At 40.2% G+C, this 17866-nt stretch overlaps 2 protein-coding genes across 2 annotated transcripts in view; one reads left to right on the top strand and one right to left on the bottom strand.

Annotated features, from left to right (window-relative positions):
• Positions 1 to 13534, top strand: part of nid2a (nidogen 2a (osteonidogen)) — a 46578-nt gene extending 33044 nt beyond the window's left edge. The window contains exons 36-45 of the mRNA XM_072463079.1: positions 235 to 364; positions 440 to 540; positions 1170 to 1342; positions 1435 to 1564; positions 1990 to 2161; positions 4234 to 4391; positions 4486 to 4609; positions 10632 to 10744; positions 12952 to 13276; positions 13319 to 13534. Coding sequence (XP_072319180.1) covers positions 235 to 364; positions 440 to 540; positions 1170 to 1342; positions 1435 to 1564; positions 1990 to 2161; positions 4234 to 4391; positions 4486 to 4609; positions 10632 to 10744; positions 12952 to 12962 — 1112 coding nt within the window. The 3' untranslated portion in view covers positions 12963 to 13276; positions 13319 to 13534. The remainder of the gene's footprint in view (positions 1 to 234; positions 365 to 439; positions 541 to 1169; positions 1343 to 1434; positions 1565 to 1989; positions 2162 to 4233; positions 4392 to 4485; positions 4610 to 10631; positions 10745 to 12951; positions 13277 to 13318) is intronic.
• Positions 13535 to 15145: 1611 nt separating this feature from the next.
• On the bottom strand, positions 15146 to 17819 carry rtraf (RNA transcription, translation and transport factor). The gene is made up of 8 exons (XM_072462724.1): positions 17657 to 17819; positions 17105 to 17229; positions 16888 to 16987; positions 16408 to 16488; positions 16238 to 16326; positions 16092 to 16160; positions 15973 to 16021; positions 15146 to 15834 (listed from the first exon to the last, which is right to left on the bottom strand). Exons 1-8 carry the CDS (start codon positions 17715 to 17717, stop codon positions 15680 to 15682), a joined length of 729 nt encoding a protein of 242 aa, XP_072318825.1. The 5' UTR covers positions 17718 to 17819; the 3' UTR covers positions 15146 to 15679.
• Positions 17820 to 17866: the final 47 nt, after the last annotated feature.

The raw sequence follows: 17866 nt of genomic DNA, 5'->3' as shown, positions 1-17866 counted from the left end.
CGCTATGATGCAACTAATACCATACCACTATAATATTGAACTTACTGATAAAGATGTTATTACCCATAGCTCTTATTAACCCCCTTCAAGCGTAAATGCTACTGAACTTACTTTTGTAACCAAACCAACCACTGTCTGACCCAAATACTCCAGACCCATCAGAGTCCATCAGAGTTTGTAATGTCATTTGAAACCTTGAAGTAAAGAGCTTAAGATAAACTGTATATGTTCCAGTGCCCGTCGCCCCCACCCAGCGTCCGGAGAGTGTGTGTGAGCGTTGGAGAGCCAGTTTGATGGAGCATTATGGAGGAAAACCAGAGCCACAACAATACTTACCTCAATGTGAACCAGACGGCCAGTTTAGGTACACACGAGACCATATTACACGGTATTTTACAAGACGTTAAGTAGTAGATTCTCATGCCTCTGTGTCTGTTAGTCCCGTCCAGTGTTATGGAGAGACCACTTACTGCTGGTGTGTGGACCAGGATGGACGAGAGGTTCCTGGTACTAGGTCACATGATGTTGTCAAGCCTGCCTGTAAGTATCTTCAAGTCTAAAACAGGGCTTCATAATGTGGTTGATGAGCTCCTCTGAGTCCTCTACTTTAAACTTAAATTTATGCTGTAGTCCACGTGTCTATACTATATCAAATTTTAGCATTAAGATTATTGTGAGAATTAACGATTATTACTGATTTTTGAGACTGTGACAAAACAACCGCGAAATCTTTCATTTTCTTTTATTTACTTTGTCTAACATGTTACTTTTCCTCAAGTTTGTGACCAGCTTTACAAAATTCAACTTTCTGAACAACAAAATAAAGTTGAATATAAAAAAATCAGTCAGATAAAAATATTTACATTTAAGTCTATTTTTTGGACTATAGATTGAGCTAAAAATATTTCATTTTGCTTCTAAAATTGTCCCGATTATTATTATTATTATTATTTGTTTTTTACAATTATATTGTGACCTGAATAATCTCGATCATTTCTTAACCTAATAATCTTACTATCCCTATAAGTAATACATATTGACTTGACTGTCCCTCTTATGTTTTACCTTTCAGTGCTTGTACAAGTTTAGGGTTTTTCTTTGACAATTTACTTACTAATACTAATAAAAATAGCTGTATTGTATTAAAAAACGAATTGTCCTTGTCTCAGGCCTTCCCTCTGTGGCCCCTCCCACCGTGCGCCCCCTGCCCCGTCCAAATGTCACCCCCCCACCCGACGCTGAAGTCACACTGCTGTACGCTCAGGGACAGAAGATCGGAGCACTGCCTTTGGATGGGATCAAACTGGATTCTAACCGCTCCAAAACACTGCTGACTTTACACGTATGATGCAAAACATACAATAAGCATCTGCTCTATTAGTCCCTGTATTATCCTGCATATTGAAGCTTTGTGTGCTTGTTTGTGTGTCGTAGGGCTCCATAGTTGTTGGTATTGCCTATGACTGCAAAGAAAACCATGTTTACTGGACGGATCTGTCTGCGCGGACCATCAACAGAGCGTCCATGCGTCCTGGAGCTGAACCTGAGATCCTCATTGGCTCAAGTAAAAGCTCTTGTCTTTGCTATCATTTACAATTATTGCAACAGTGAAACCTTTACTTTTCTTTTATTCCCATTGTCTAACACTTTACCATTCCTCAGGTTTGTGGCTAGCTTTACAACATTGAACGTGTCTGTGTTAAAAAAGCAACAACAAAAATTCACGATGATTATTATTATTTTTTTAGGATTATTGTGACCTGACAAATCACAATTATGAAGAAACCGAATAATCTTGACATCCCTAGTTCAGTCAAGTTTCTGAGTAGTAGTAGTAGTAAAATTAATTGTTTATTCAGAACTGTTTTGCAAGTATTAACTAGTATTACATAGTTTTGCCTTGGGATTTAACTTCTATAAGTACCACGACAACTTGTTTGATAATAATACAATCATGGATCATCATAAACTCTATGAAATGTGTATTAGATCTTGTCAGTCCGGAGGGTTTGGCTGTGGACTCCAAGCGCAGGAAGATGTTCTGGGTGGACTCATCTCCAGATCTGATCGAGACCTCAAATCTGGACGGTACAGGACGAAAGACCCTGTTCGACAAAAACCTGGTCAACCCCAGGGCCATCATAGTGGTCCCATCCACCGGGTAAAAAAAAAACGCTCTCTACATCTGTTCTGCTTTTTTCCACTCAGTTTCACTTGTTTACATTTGAGTTACATGTCTCAGCAATAACTTGGCAGTGAAGTATACAAACACACATTTGGTCCAATTATGTGTAAATGATTAAAGGATTTCAGCCTGTGAAGAAAAACATGCCTTACTCATAAGACCACAGGTGTTCAATTTACAACCAGCATATAAGTACATATAAACACTATTTCTTAGACTTTTGTTGAGTCTGGTGTCTGGACTTTTAGATTTAAATATGACCGTGTAAAATATAATCATCATAAAACATGTAAAATATGTGTTTGAGAGTGGAATATCAGCTTGTTGACATATGTTTACAACTTACTCACAGTCTTCCTTAGATTAAAAAATATATATATTGAATTTATTAGAGCTATCAAACCACCACACACACACACACACACACACACACACATGCACAAACACACACACAAACACACACACACACACACACACGCGCACAAACACACACACAAACACACACACACACACACACATTAATACCTTGTAGACTGATCTAATCTTAATCTATTTTTTAACACATCTTAACTTTAAACCATGTGGTTGAGCTAATAATTAAAAGAGGCTGGTCCTCAAGATTTAATAAGTTTTAGTCCCCACAATGTGATAAATACCAACACAAATACTAGTAATTTCTCCAGATAAGACATCTGCTTTCTATCAATGCACATGTACAGTATAATTACATTAGTGGTCGATACAAATGATTAAAGAAAGCAGCGATAACTTGATTCATTAACTCTGTGATGTGTGGTTCGCGTTATTGCTTTGACAGATTGCAGTTTATTTTCTGTCTGAAGGCCAGGTTTGTGTGTACTTGACAAAAAGCCAAGTCCGAAAGGTAATTAGGGCTTTACACGAGTAGACTTACAATGAACTGTTAAACGCCATATAGTTCTTATAATGCAGTAAATGTACCGGCAAATAGAATTAAAAAGGCCATTATACATTCCGCAATCCATTAACTGTACCTTAAAGATGTTTTGCTAAAGTAACTAAAAGTTTAAAAGGTTTAACTATGGTAGATCATGGTTAAGTCAGTTGTCTCTGCATTTTAAAGTGCATGGTTCCACTTTGTCTTTACCATCTTGTTATAATCAAGGATGTGCTCCACTGTGTTTTTAAAGTTCACACACCTTCAACTAACTTGTTAGGATCATTTCAGTGCTTAAATTTTCTTCACAACCACCAAAACTAGAAGTAATCTAATTATTGCTTATTTGCTTAGTATAATTTCAGTCTTTGTCCTAAAGAGTTTTTTAAAAAGTCCACTTCACGGCCATGTGTTTGGTTCTGCTTTCCTTGGTCTGACAGTCTCTCACTCAGAGACAGTTGATTGTCCATGTGGTGTGTATAACCTGCTTCTCCCAGAGGACAGTCCGTGTGTGCACCATCCTCTGCACATGAAACACATTGTCCAGGCCACACACACTCCTGTCTCCAGCTCTGCCAATTTACTCTTCTTCGATAGTCCGGGAAAACCATCCCAAAAATGAAATGCATCAGTCAGACACCTTCCATGATGTATGCAGATGAAAAAGTATGTAAGGGAGAGGGGAGAAAGGGTCATAGGTCACATGTTGCTTGGGGTAAGCTGACCGTGACCTCATCAGTGTGAGACAGCTGGTCCCATGTGCTCCATGCTCTTGAACACCTATGCGGTCACATGTGGAAGTGTGTGCTTTTCCTGTTGTCTTTTTGTATTAGGCAGATCTGGGAACGTGCCCTAAAACAAGTCACCCGGAGTCAAACTGAAAAACACAATTTCAACAATAACTACTAATGGCCAGATGACTTGGCATTTGTTATTTGTAACATGATTACATGAATGTGTATGTATTATATTAAGGGTTGGGTACAATTTATACTTTTGCTAATGCAAGTATTAAAGGTGCACTTTTTGGACCTTGCTTGATGAAAATGCTTGACGAAAATGTAAATCTTCTTATATGATTAATTAGCCTGTCTTTATAATAACTAAATACGCATGTTAACATTATCTATAGGACCTTGTTTTGGACTGACTGGAACCGTGAGGCTCCAAAGATTGAAAGTGCTTCAGTTGAGGGCGACAAGCGCAGAGTGGTGGTGTCAGATGGGATCGGTTTGCCCAACGCCCTCACCTACGACTCCTCCGCAGGGCAAGTGTGCTGGGCTGATGCAGGTAAACAACACTGCTATCGACTAAATGTGTGGATTATTAAATGTTTGGTTTGAAGACAGAGGTATAGATATTCTGATTACCCTTTGTGTTTTAGGCACAAAGCGTTTGGAGTGCATATATCCAGATGGATCTGGACGCAAAGTGATCCATCCCAACCTCAACTACCCCTTCAGCATGGTCTACTACAGACAACACTTTTATTACACAGACTGGAGGAGGCTAGTGAATTTCTCATCCGACTACTTCTACTACGTTTACATTATCATTATTAGGCCCGAGCGCCACAAGCTGGCGAGAGGCCTACTAATCTCGTAAGGCCGTGCGAAGCACGGCTGCGAAAGTGCGCCCGTAGTGTGCACGAAATCGAGCGCGAAGCGCTTGCCCACTTCCAAACACTCACTAACGCACTCCTTCACTCACGCACGCCCCGTGCATACTAATTAGTAGTAGGAAAATGGAACATTACCGTTGTAAACGGGCAAAGCCCGTGCAAAAGTGCGCACTAAACGAGCACTTTACATTTCGCGGTCGTCATCCCCATAAAAAGCACTCATTTGCGCTAAGTAGCTCACGAATACGTTCCCCATCTCTTGCATGTTCCGTGCATATAAGCATGTAATGCAAAAATTGAACATTATTACTGTATAGAGGGCCAAAAACACAAAGTGGGCGGAGCCCACTCAAAATTAACGAAAGTACCCGTCAGTGACCAGGGACCCACACCATGAGGTAGCTTTCCAAAAATGTATAGTTTATGATATTTGAAAAATGGGAAACATTGTTTTCGCATCGGAATATTATTAGGCCCGAGCCCCAGCAGGGCGGAGGGCCTAAGGCAGCATTGCATGCCCGCATGTTTGGTACCCCGTCGCCCCTGGCAAGTACAGTGAACTAGCCCATGCCGAAGGCATGGATCATGCATACTTACTCCTGCTATGACAGAAATAGTCAACAATTAGTGAATGGGCGTAGCCCATTCACTAATTGTTGACAACAGCAGCGCGAAGCGCTGCATTCCTCCAAAAACCCTCCTGGCATCGTCCCGTACGCGAGAATCCATGCCGCAGGCATGGGCCATGCTTGTATCTGCTCAAATCAATGGAAGTCTATGGGGAGAGGGCGGGGCATCCCGACGGAATAGGGACTGACGAGCGCGTAAGCGCTCGTAATGATGATTCCACCCCATGGCGGCATCGGGAAGGCTTAGAGCTTTCAAACGATGTATAATTTGTTGTTATAGTGAAAACGGCTATATTGTTTTTGCTAAAAATATTATTATTATTATTAGGCCCGAGCCCCAGCAAGGCGGAGGGCCTATTGCTCCCGCAACGCTGCCAAAGGCAGCGTTGCAACTGTCTGACCAAACATGCGGGCGCAGCCCGCATGTTTGGTACCCCGTCGCCCCTGGCAAGTACAGTGAACTAGCCCATGCCGAAGGCATGGATCATGCATACTTACTCCTGCTATGACAGAAATAGTCAACAATGAGTGAATGGGCGTAGTAATCACTCCTGGCATCGTCCCGTACGCGAGAATCCATGCCGCAGGCATGGGCCATGCTTGTATCTGCTCAAATCAATGGAAGTCTATGGGGAGTGGGTGGGGCATCCCGACGGGAAAGGGAGTGACGAGCGCGTAAGCGCTCGTAATGATGATTCCACCCCATGGCGGCATCGGGAAGGCTTAGAGCTTTCAAACGATGTATAATTTGTTGTTATAGTGGAAACGGCTATATTGTTTTTGCTAAAAATATTATTATTTTTATTTTTATTTTTATTGTTCTTCTTCTGCGCTTTGATCTCTAATTTGACCCCCTGAACATGCTCAAAAACTCACCAAACTTTACCCAAAATTCAGAATCAGCGAAAAATGTAGTTTTTTCTGGGCCATTTTTTTTTTCGTCAAAAAATGGCGCGACAGCGCCACCGACAAAAGTCAAAACACATTGCGCCTATGGGAGACGCCCCGAGGTCAACTTTGTCGTAGAGCTACGAAATTCGGAACACGCATTCCTCTCGTGAGGACCAAAAAAAAAATATTATTGTGGCCACGCCCCCAGACTTACCCTATGCCCGCCATCTTCCTTTGAAAATGAAAACACGCTTAGTTTGCCATTTTGTTCACGTCAAACTTTGACGAACTCCTCCTAGGGCGTTTTGCCCACCAACTTCAAAATCGGCGTACGTCCTCTGGACAAGTGGGGCATCTAAAGTTATCCAAATCTTTGGGATACCTTTTACGGTCTGTGTGCGGCGCAGCCGCAAAGTTGGACAACTTATATTGAGATATTGCAGATCTAAAAATTGCTCCCATTTGATCAAAACCAGTCCGATTAGGACCAAATTTGAATCAGTTGTTAAACTTTCAAGTTTGGACCAGTTTAGGATGACAAAATTGAAATGGGTGCGATAGCGCCCCCTACAGAGTTGCCTTTGAGTGAACATTGATGGACAAAAACTGGTTTTACACAAATGTTCTAAACTTTGCCCCAAATTCTATTTTGGGGTCCCGAGCAAAAGGCCAATCAAACTTATGCCTTAATTTTTACGGCGTAGTTGTAGCGATGACAGAAACCTCCCATGTTATCCCTATGGGAAAGTTGCTAAATCTCTCGAATATCCACATTTTTCTGTTTCACACTTTAACGAACTCCTCCTAGGGCGTTTTGCCCACCAACCTCAAAATCGGTGTACGTCCTCTAGACAAGTGGGGCATCTAAAGTTATCCAAATTTTAAGGATAACTTTTACGGTTTCTGTGCGACGGAGCCGCAAACTTTTCCCTGATTTCTGACTATTTTGCCTTCAGAGTGGCCTATAAACAATAGAGTTTTTCCAAATGACATGACATTTTGCACAAAATTCTCAATTGCCATCCCCAAAATAAAAGTATGAGAGCCAAAGTCATATTTTGTACAGCGTAGCCGTAGCGATGACAGAAACATCCCATGTTATCCCTATGGGGAAACCGCAAAATCTCTAAAATGACCACATTTTTACACTTCACACTTTAAGAAACTCCTCCTAGGGCGAAAGCCCGATCAAGTTGATATTTGGGGAGAATCATCTACACAAGCGGGGCATCAAAAGTTATCCATATTTTGATTTTAAGTACTAGGGTCTCTGTGCGGTAGAGCCGCAAATATATGTCACAAATGGGAAAAACGCCAAATCCTTGAAATGTTCACATTTATGCTTCACACTTTAACAAACTCCTCTGTGGGCAATAGCTCGATCAAGCTCATATTTTGGGAAAATAATCTACACAAGCGGAGCATCAAAAGTTATCCATATTTTTATTCCAAGTGTCACGGTCTCTGTGCGCTGGAGCTGCACATTTGACCGACATTTGTGTTCATTTGCACTGGTTAAGCACAGCATTGTACATGTACAATGTGTCGCTGTCTTAGTTCTTAGACAATTGCGTTAGCGCCATCTCTGTAAAATGCAGAGAGCAGAGTCGGAAGGCCGGCGGCCCGCGAGGGCCGTTGGATGCCGCTTGCGGCTTTAATTCTTTCTTCTTTCTTTCTTCTCGGGACCAACCCCCCTATTTTTCACCCAGTGAACATTGACGAAAAGTCACAAAAATTTGCACACCTCTAAAAATCGTGCCTCTCTACATTCTGGCTATTTCCCTTTTCTAAAATAAAAAAAATTGGCGCGTCAGCGCCCCCAAATGTACCAAAAATGCATTGAGAGATGGGAAATGACCAAAAAAAATCTGATCGTAGAATCATGAAATTTGGTGCAGAGGTAGATGGTGACAAGAGAAGTAAAAAATATTATTACGGCAATGCCGTCTGCCCAACCAAATGTCGGCCATATTGCTTCAAAAATGGCTAAACATGACTTCGGAGTTTTTCCAAACGTCGTACTTTTATGAACTCCTCCCAGGGCGTTGGCCCTAAAAAGCTGAAATTTGGTGAAAATGCTACTGAGGAGTGGGACATCAAAAGTTATCCAAATTACATTGATACCTCTCACGGTCTCTGTGTGGCAAAGCCGCAAACTGTAGCAAGAATTTCAGAAATCTCCCAAATTTAACATTTCTGCCGTTTGCGCAGATAAAGTCCGAATTGCGTCAAATTAGAATCAGTTGTTAAACTCTTTGCCCTAAACCTACTTGAAGTGAAATAAATTAATTTGGAGCCACAGCGCCCCCTACAGATTTTATATGGAGGTTAAATATTTAGTTTTGCGAAATTATATGAAATTTGACACACAACTCAATTTTGGCATCCCCATCAAAAAAGTCAATGAGACCCATGTCATAATTGTTATGGCTTTGCCGTAACGATGACCGAAACCTTCCATGTTATTCCAATGGGGAAATCGCCAGAACATGTTTACACTTTAGACTTTCACAAACTCCTCTTAGGGCGTCAGCCCTATTAACCTGAAATTTGGTGAGACTCATCTTCAGGGGTGGACCATCAAAAGTTATCCACATTTTTATTCAAAGAGTCACGGTGTCTGTGCGGCAAAGCCGCACATTTTGCCAAGAATTCAAAATAAAATTGCTTTTTGATGGTAAAACAAAGGGGAGAAGATGTGACAGCGTCACAGATTCAGCAGTAGATGTAATAAAAGGACAATTGGGGCGCGTTAGCGCCCCCTCCTCTTGCGGCGTGGCGGCGGCGTGGCGAGGGCCGATCATTGCCGCTTGCGGCTATATTTTTTATTATTTTTCTTGTTCTTCTGCTTTTTGAGCTCTAATTTGACCCCCTGAACATGCTCAAAAACTCACCAAATTTTACCCAAAATTCAGAATTGGCGAAAAATGTAGTTTTTTCTGGGCCATTTTTTTTTTGTTAAAGTCAAAATACATTCCGCCTATGGGAGACGCCCCGAGGTCAACTTTGTCGTAGAGCTACGAAATTTGGAACACGCATTCCTCTTGTGAGGACAACAAACAAATATTATAGTGGCCACGCCCCCAGACTTACCCTATGGCCGCCATCTTCTTTGAAAATTAAAACACGCTGTGTTAGCCATTTTGTTCACGTCAAACTTTGACGAACTCCTCCTAGGGCGTTTTGCCCACCGACTTCAAAATCGGTGTACGTCCTCTGGACAAGTGGGGCATCTAAAGTTATTCAATTTTTTGGTATACCTTTTACGGTCTGTGTGCGGCGCAGCCGCAAAGTTGTACAACTTATTTTGGGATATTGCAGATCTAAAAATTGCTCCCATTTGATCAAAACAAGTCTGAGTAGGACCAAATTTGAATCAGGTGTTAAACTTTCTAGTTTGGACCAGTTTATGATGACAAAATTGAAATGGGCGCGATAGCGCCCCCCTACAGAGTGACCTTTACATTAACATTGAAGGTCAAAAATTAGTTTTACCAAATTTATTTTAACGCCAAAATTCTATTTTGGCGTACCGATCAAAAAAGCCAATCAGACAAATGCCTTAATTTTTACGGCGTAGTCGTAGCGATGACAGAAACCTCCCATGTTATCCCTATGGGAAAACCGCAAAATCTCTCGAAAATCCACATTTTTCTGTTTCACACTTTAACAAACTCCTCCTAGGGCGTTTTGCCCACCGACCTCAAAATCGGTGTACGTCCTCTAGACAAGTGGGGCATCTAAAGTTATTCAAATTTTAAGGATAACATTTACGGTCTCTGTGCGGCGGAGCCACAAACTTTACCCAGAATTTGGACTATTTGGCCTTCAGAGTGGCCTATAAACAATAGAGTTTTTCCAAATGACATAACATTTTGCACACAATTCTCATTTGCCATCCCCAAAATAAAAGTATGGGAGCCAAAGTCATATTTTGTACAGCGTAGCCGTAGCGATGACAGAAACGTCCCATGTTATTCCTATGGGGAAACCGCAAAAGCTCTAAAATGACCACATTTTTACGCTTCACACTCTAACGAACTCCTCCTAGGGCAATTGTCCGATCAAGCTCATATTTGGGGAAAATCATCTACACAAGCGGGGCATCAAAAGTTATTCATATTTATATTCTAAGTGCTACGGTCTCTGTTCGGCGGAGCAGCACATTTGACTGACACTTGTGTTGATTTGCACTGGATTGGCCATGTCCAATGTCTCGCCGTCTGTCAAGTTCTTTTTTAATTCAACACACAATAAGGGCGCCATCTTTATCAAGTCGAAAGCGCAGAGTCGGAAGGCCGGCGGCCCGCGAGGGCCGTTGGATGCCGCTTGCGGCTTTAATTATTATTATTATTATTATTTGGTATTTATTGATTTGATCTTTCACAGGGATGGAGTGATTGCAGTGAACAAAGAGACCAATAAGCTCACAGATGAATATCTACCAGAGCAGCGTTCTCATCTGTATGGAATTGCCATAGCCTCAACCCAGTGTTTATCAGGTAATGGTCCTTTAACATACGATTGGAGGTAGATAGTATGCTCCGGAACTCTGTGTTTGGTCATTTCAAAAGATGAAGTTTAAGATCAGGATTAGGCTGAGACATGGGTGTTCATCGCGTCGGTCCTTCCCAAGCTGACTTTCTAGGAAGATATATTTTTTCATATTTATCGGGGTCCATAGTAAAAAACAAACAGACAAAACAATATAAATACAGTGGCCTCTAGTTATTAACTTTTACATAAGGTTTACTGCCCTCTGTTGGTCTGTGTGAACATTGCACCTGCAGACACATTCAAATCCCCAAGGTCAAACTGTTACTACAAAGTGTATTAAACTGAGTTGGTGGTGTACTAACTAAGAGACCTATATTAACTCAGAAATAATATGGAAACGTGTAAATCGCCTAATCTGAGGCCACAGTAAGAGGCTTAAAATACTTCTATGTGGGTTGCTCATAACTGGTATTGGAAACTTCCATCCATGGAAAAACACAAAACTATTCAGTATTGCCTGTCCATGTGTTTCAAAATTATGAATAGTCCCCAAAATGTTGTCTATAACAGGAATTTGCAATACTGTATTTCAGTTGCAGCTTCTTGTGATATGGCAATAATGTTGTGATATGGCAATAATGTATTTGAGTAGTGTTATTTGAGGACGCTTGAGTAGTGTGTTTCATCACCTCTCGTAACAGCTGGGATCCTCTGTAGTATCCAGCTTTAGCCACTTCTCATCCTGCCGCTTATTGACACAAGTACAATAATTACACCACTATCTTCTTGTGAATAAGTACTACACATAATGACACATCTGCACACTCGTACTTTCTGTGTGATGTGTTGAAGTCCACAGATCCCCTTCGTCTTTGCTCCTTTAAACTACAAAGTGCCATTCTAAACACAGGATAATCCCCAAACTAGCACCTTGGCTTAGTGTCATTGTCAAGTGGCCTCACACACATGTTTGTAAAGTCTTGCCCGATCATGACAGAACACAGAAGGACTTCCAATGTATTTCGTGTACGTACATATTTTAGAAAAGATACAAGATACTATAAAAGCTATATACACAAATTCAGTCAGTGTTTTTTACCTGGAAGAACTAAATAGCAGCTGTGGACTTCAAAATTGTCATTCTGTGGTCTAATTCTGGTCTAGATGACAGGTCTAAAACACAAGGGCTTGTATTGGTTTAAAGGCTATTAGTGCTTATACTTTTTAGTGAGATTCAACTTGGACAAATCTAGGGTTAAATTGTATGACAATGGTGAACGGAAAAGGGTCTATTTGTCTGCTTTCTAATTACAAGAGATGAAAAACGTACTGAAAACTAATAAACTACAATTGTGTTAAAATTGATTATCACAATATGAAACTAGTGTAACTACTGTTCGTGTACAATCACTTCTAGTGTTACTACTACTATCTGATTGGCTGATTGATACTAGTTGGAGCTTTTGTTGGGTCTTGGCCATTATATTTTTAAAGCTGAAGGTAAATTCACAAAAAATTGTTTTAGGGACTTATAATAAAGCAAAAAAATGTCCAGGTGGAATCCATATAAAGTCTAATTCATTTTTCATTTTATTTGAGGGTAATTTTTTGTACAAACTGACCCTGATGCTTCCCAGAATTATTGATTTGACTAGAAATAAGAGGGTTACAGCTCCTATTTTATGTAGCATATCAAGCAGCCTGAGAGTTCTCTATTATAAGATGTGGACAAATGGAATAAATAAAGAAATGTCCAACGTGTTAGGGGCTTATATTACTAACTAATACTACAACCCATGTGCACTTTGTACCTTTTATGGTGAGATCTGCCACCTACCTGTTTCCATGGAGATGACTGCTTTCCCTGGAATGTTTCACAGTATTATGGAACATGCATTTATTCAAGTGTTTTATTGCTAAATAATAAAGTCTCTAAACAGAGTCACCACCTGCTTGTCTCCATGGAGATAAAGCACTATAATCTTTCTGAAGACAAGCAGGAGGCAAACCCTTCACCAGAAAGATACATACACACATAAACATCCTCACATACACATACATACAAGACATAGTGCATCTTTAACTAATACTTCTAAGGTTTGCAAATCCTTTTACGATTGTGGAAATGATACCATAATATATGATGACATTTTCCCATGTGTGGACAATAAAGGAATATCTTATCTTAATTGTTACATTTATATTTTGGCAGGGATCCACTAACGCTGGCTTAGCAGTTGCTCTACTGGTGCTATAGTTGGATGGCGTCTCCAGGTGGAAGTGCAGATCGGCCTCCGAGTTACAGCTCAGAAGGACACTTTGTAGGGAGCGAGGAGGCTTCCGATGCCCACTTGTCGTCACAGTCGTTTTACAAAACCCTCTGAATCTGAATCCACTCACTCCTTTTCTCGTCTTGAAGCTATATCGCCCAATATGTTTTGTAAATTTGTTTTATACCTCAATTTTTACCTTCTTTCTACTGTATTTTTTGTACTTAAGTTGTTTTAGTTTTTATACCAATTACAGAAAATGTTTTAGTGTCTATTACAAAAAGTAAGATACCGGTAAACGTGCACCAGTGATAATGCAGTATACCACAGAATTACAAATTGAATTAGTTGTTAAAGTATGACCTACTATGCAGTTCTATTGTCAGAACACAGTCCCAAAATAATAGTTATTAATTGATTTTTAAGGTTTAAACAATGTTGCCTTGTGTAATTTTTCTGCACTGCTTTTGTATAATTTCACACATTTTGAAATGTTGTTTGACAAATTAAATACCAAATATTTTCTGCTCTTGTCCAGATCTAATGTTTTTATAAGACATAATATTTATAACAATAAAATTAGATTTGGTATTTCAAGTTGCAGTTTAATACATCTTAATTCTTATTTCTTTCCACTCAGTTTTATGATTCATCCTCATGTTTTAACTGACTTCTTGGTTATTTTAACTTCTACGCAAGTGCTGTCTTATTTTTTGCTAAACGTTAAAGAAAGTTAATTAAACTATTGCCCTTTGTAGAAACTCAAATCTTCATGTGTGCTCCCTTTCTTCAACCGTCAACTACGCCAATGGCTGTCACCAGACGAAACAGAAAAGTCATTAACAACATCTTGACTTTTCCCAACACTATTTGATTACATTAAAGGTTCACTATGGGGCTTTTCTTGCCTGACCAGCCAGTCCCTCCTAAATTCTGTTCAAATGCTGAAGGGTCTGGGATCAGACCATTGGGGGGCGTCAAAAAAACTCCAAGCATGAACCGGTCCAACCACAGCCTCTATTTTGTGTCACGTGTATCTTAAATGCGGATATTCAGAACAAAATATATAACTTTATTTACCTCAGATTTACAGAGGTTAGTGCGTCGCTTGTTGACTCAGCAGAAGTCGGCAACATTTTCTAAGCCACCGTGTTTGTTTAGACACAAACGGACTATGCGTTTGTCTAAATGGTTAATCCACCTGTTAATCACTCCCTTTGGAAATTGAGAATCCTAGAATGTAGGAGGGACTGGCTGGTCAGGGAAGGACTTTTCTGGTAGAGGGTCTTCTACCTCCTTGTTCAAGATGTTATGGCTTTGCCAGTGAAGTTTGGACACAGAAGAGCTTTGAACATTATCTATCTCCATGGTGTCAAGCAGCCCACGGTAAGAATACATGTTTTTCATGGTATTATTAAGCAATAGAAGCACCTGCAATTAAACAAATGTAAAATAGATGTCTAGACAATGCAGCATCATCTCCATGGAGTCAAAGGGCAGAGGAAATAATAAACAGTGCTCTTTTAAAAAGCAATAACATCTTTTTTTTCGCTTCTTCATGGATGAAGCTCTGAGTTTGAGGTGGGGGTGCAAAGAAAGGCGTGATTTATTGTATGCCAAATTAGCATAAATAGTAGTAGGCCTATTATCATTTTTATACCAATAGGCTATTTTACACAGAGTTTTCATTAATATAAACAATATTAGAGCTACTATATTATTTTTCATCCATTTTCTACCGCTTGTTCCCTTTCGGGGTCGCGGGTGACTGGAGCCTATCCCAGTGACTTCGGGCCTGTTATACAATACAACACCCTGTTGTATTGTATAACAGGCCAAATGTGTGTTTGTTGGAGTTCTGTTCCCTATAACATCACAGTATGATTTTGGCTCAATGTTTTGAGCCACAGCAAGGTCCATTTCCCTGCTCAGCACAAACTCCTCTGCTCATTGCTCTACTTTTGGGGGTCTTGAGACGGACCAGGACCAGAGCACACGGCACGCACTGATGGACGCTCAGTTCCTGGCTGTGGCTCCAGTGTACCATACGGTGATGGTGGCCTCCCACCATCAGCTGCTTCTTAATTGGCCAGTGGCCACTAAGACCAACTTCAAACAATCATTAAAACAAGACGCTCAAGGCATGGTACTTTTTATTTACATGGAAATGTCAACATACTTCCTATATATGGCATCTCATAGTTTTTTAATGTCAATGTCCTCCCATTTCCTCATTTTTAACAATTCAAACCAAATGAAATGTAAATTAATTTTAATAGGCCTCTCTAAATAAAGGTAGTGCTCAAATGCAGCAAGAAAAATAGGTTTCAAGTGGGATAGGAAGACAGTACTAGCCAAGATGATTTTAAATCATTTTAATAGTAATTTAATAGTAAGGTGTAGAAATGTATAAGGGGAACTTTGCCACGGCAACTTGAAAAAGGCTGTTGCAAATAAAAAATAGATTTTAGAATAGTTGATGGAGAAACTAAGACATTGACCATTTACAACTACCATGAGCAGCCATCCCTTCAACACTGATATTTTGCAGTAAACTGAAATAGTCCCTTTACAAAACAATTTGGTGGGAACAAAAACGGAAGCTTCAAGCAATCAAGCTTAATTTTGAGTCCTTTTGCCACATCAAACACCTGCTTGGGCCGCTTGTTCTCATCTGCCCACTTTGCCCAGCCGGTGGTCGGTCTTGGGGTCAGCGATAATGGCCTGGACGGCGACGATGGCTTCGTTGATCTTGGTCTGCAGCTCTCTCAGCTCCTCGATGTGCAGCAGACGCAGGATCTGTGCCGCTTCGTTTAGAGTTGCATCTTGAGTAAATAAAGTAAAGTAACAAAATTATTTAATTTTGCAATGTATGTTTGGTTAAAAAAAAATTCCAATTATAACTATACTAAATTTCAACATAGAAAATACAAGCAAATCAGTAAAAATCAGCATACACTCACCTCCCGTATCAAAACCTAATTCATGTTTGTCCAACGCTACAGGAATACCCTAGAAAGAAAGAAATGCCCCTTTAAAATTATGCAATGCTTTGATAAAGGGAATTTCAGTCAATATATACCTCTTTATTCTGGCTTGCTTTGGCTATAGCTTCTGGAGAAAGCCTATCTTGAATCAAAATGCGTATTGCCTGCCACACAAAAAAAGCATGTGCTAAATATGTTTCACGTACCAGCAAAATGGCTGGGTTCTCTAGCGATCACATACCTTGAGCATAACCAAATAGTCATCATGTCGCTGAATCTTGAGAATGTTTGCGAGCGCAGTCACTCCTGCTTTGAAGTCCTGAGAGTTACCTGATATACCACAGAATGCAGGGCAGAAAAAATGTAAATTGAGGGGAAACCAAGCCTACAAGCAGCTGTGTTCCAACTCACTGTCGAGGTTAAGCAAGGGGTCGGCAGGTTTGTCGCTGTTGCTGTCGGACCCCAGCGGTGGCACGTTCTTGTACTTTTCCGCTGAAGAGAAACACAGATGTAAGGTCAGGAACTTACAATCGTAGGCTTAAATCCAGTGTGTAACCACAGCACAGAGGAAGACCAGCCATGTGAACAAAATATGCCCTCAATATTCTATTATCTACATCTACTGAGCACCTGTATTTCAAAAATCTGCCACTTTCCATGGAGACATTGTTGCTTTGCTTGAAGTGTTCCACAGTATTGCAATAAAAACACTTATTTCTTACTACATACATACGGTGGCACATTCCAGTAAGAGCAGTAACATCTCAATACACACAAGCAGAGGAGCCTCCACCAGAAAAGTGCACTTTTAACTTCTCTCACTCATTTCAGGCAAGATGTGACCGTTTTTCTTAGCATGAATGTTTAAGTATTGCTATGACTTCTTCTCACCATTGTCTCCATATTCATATCTCACAGCCAGTCCCAGTAACCAGTCCATTGCCTCCTGTCGCTCCTTCACTTCAAATGGACAGTTCAAATCCTGCAAGTACTGCACACAGAGGCAAACGTCAGGTTAGAAAAACCTTTAATTAAATTAGTCAAAATTATACAAAGGCTGTGAGAAACAGATTATAGTGATTATAGTGAGACAAAATAGAGTTATAACCTTCTGGAAAGCGTTAGGCCATTCTGAGCTGGGGATGTTCCTCAGGTTTCCCCTCTCTTCGATCTTATAGTGCCGGATCTTTTGGTCCTCAAGCCAAACAATGCAATTCCTATACTGTGTTTCGTCTGTACGCAAGATAGATTGAAAAAAACAAACAGAGACTTAAAATACACATGATACATGATACATACATACTTGACAATGACAACCAAACCATATAGTATTATAAATCCCAATTATTCTATTTTTTGCATGAATGCGTATTAAATATAGATACACATATACTAGAACTTCAAATAAATGGCAACCAAGGTATTGTAATCAATTCTGAAACCTAGGTTTTTAGATTATAAAATAAGTTGGCTTGGTCTTGGATAAAACAGTTCAATTTCTAATTACAGACAGTCCAATTCGCTCACCTTTACAAGACACTAAACTAATGTAGGCCTTTCAAATAATAATATCATTACTTTATGATATATGCAGTGACGTGCAGCCCGGTATGGACAGTAGTTCCATATGTCCAGACAATAAGTGTGCCGTTTTCCGTACCTTTACAGTCGAATTCACTGGGGTTGTGATAATCTAATGCTGTCAATTTTCTACGAAACATAATTTCTTTGATGGCGTTGATAGAAAGTCAAACTCGTGGCTAATCCCGAAGCCTTTTTCTGCTAGCCGTATTGTTTGCAGTAGTACGCATGCGCAACATTGTGAAGTTCTTGTTCTGGGACTTATGCTGTAGAGATGCTTTACTGCCCC

This window comes from Eucyclogobius newberryi, unplaced genomic scaffold, assembly GCF_026437365.1.
Source record: "Eucyclogobius newberryi isolate DKJ021-1_F unplaced genomic scaffold, fEucNew1.0.hap1 SCAF_1, whole genome shotgun sequence".
Lineage (NCBI taxonomy): Eukaryota > Metazoa > Chordata > Actinopteri > Gobiiformes > Gobiidae > Eucyclogobius > Eucyclogobius newberryi.
Note: the sequence above shows the minus strand (reverse complement) of the source record. Positions and strands in the feature narration are given on the sequence as shown.

Excerpts from the sequence above, each read along its gene's own strand:
- rtraf (XM_072462724.1), bottom strand. The coding sequence starts at position 17,717 with ATGTTTCGTAGAAAATTGACAGCATTAGATTATCACAACCCCAGTGAA. Across the intron at positions 17,230-17,656 it reads CAGTGAATTCGACTGTAAAG|ACGAAACACAGTATAGGAAT; the intron begins GTACGGAAAACG and ends TCTTGCGTACAG. Across the intron at positions 16,988-17,104 it reads GGCCTAACGCTTTCCAGAAG|TACTTGCAGGATTTGAACTG; the intron begins GTTATAACTCTA and ends CTCTGTGTGCAG.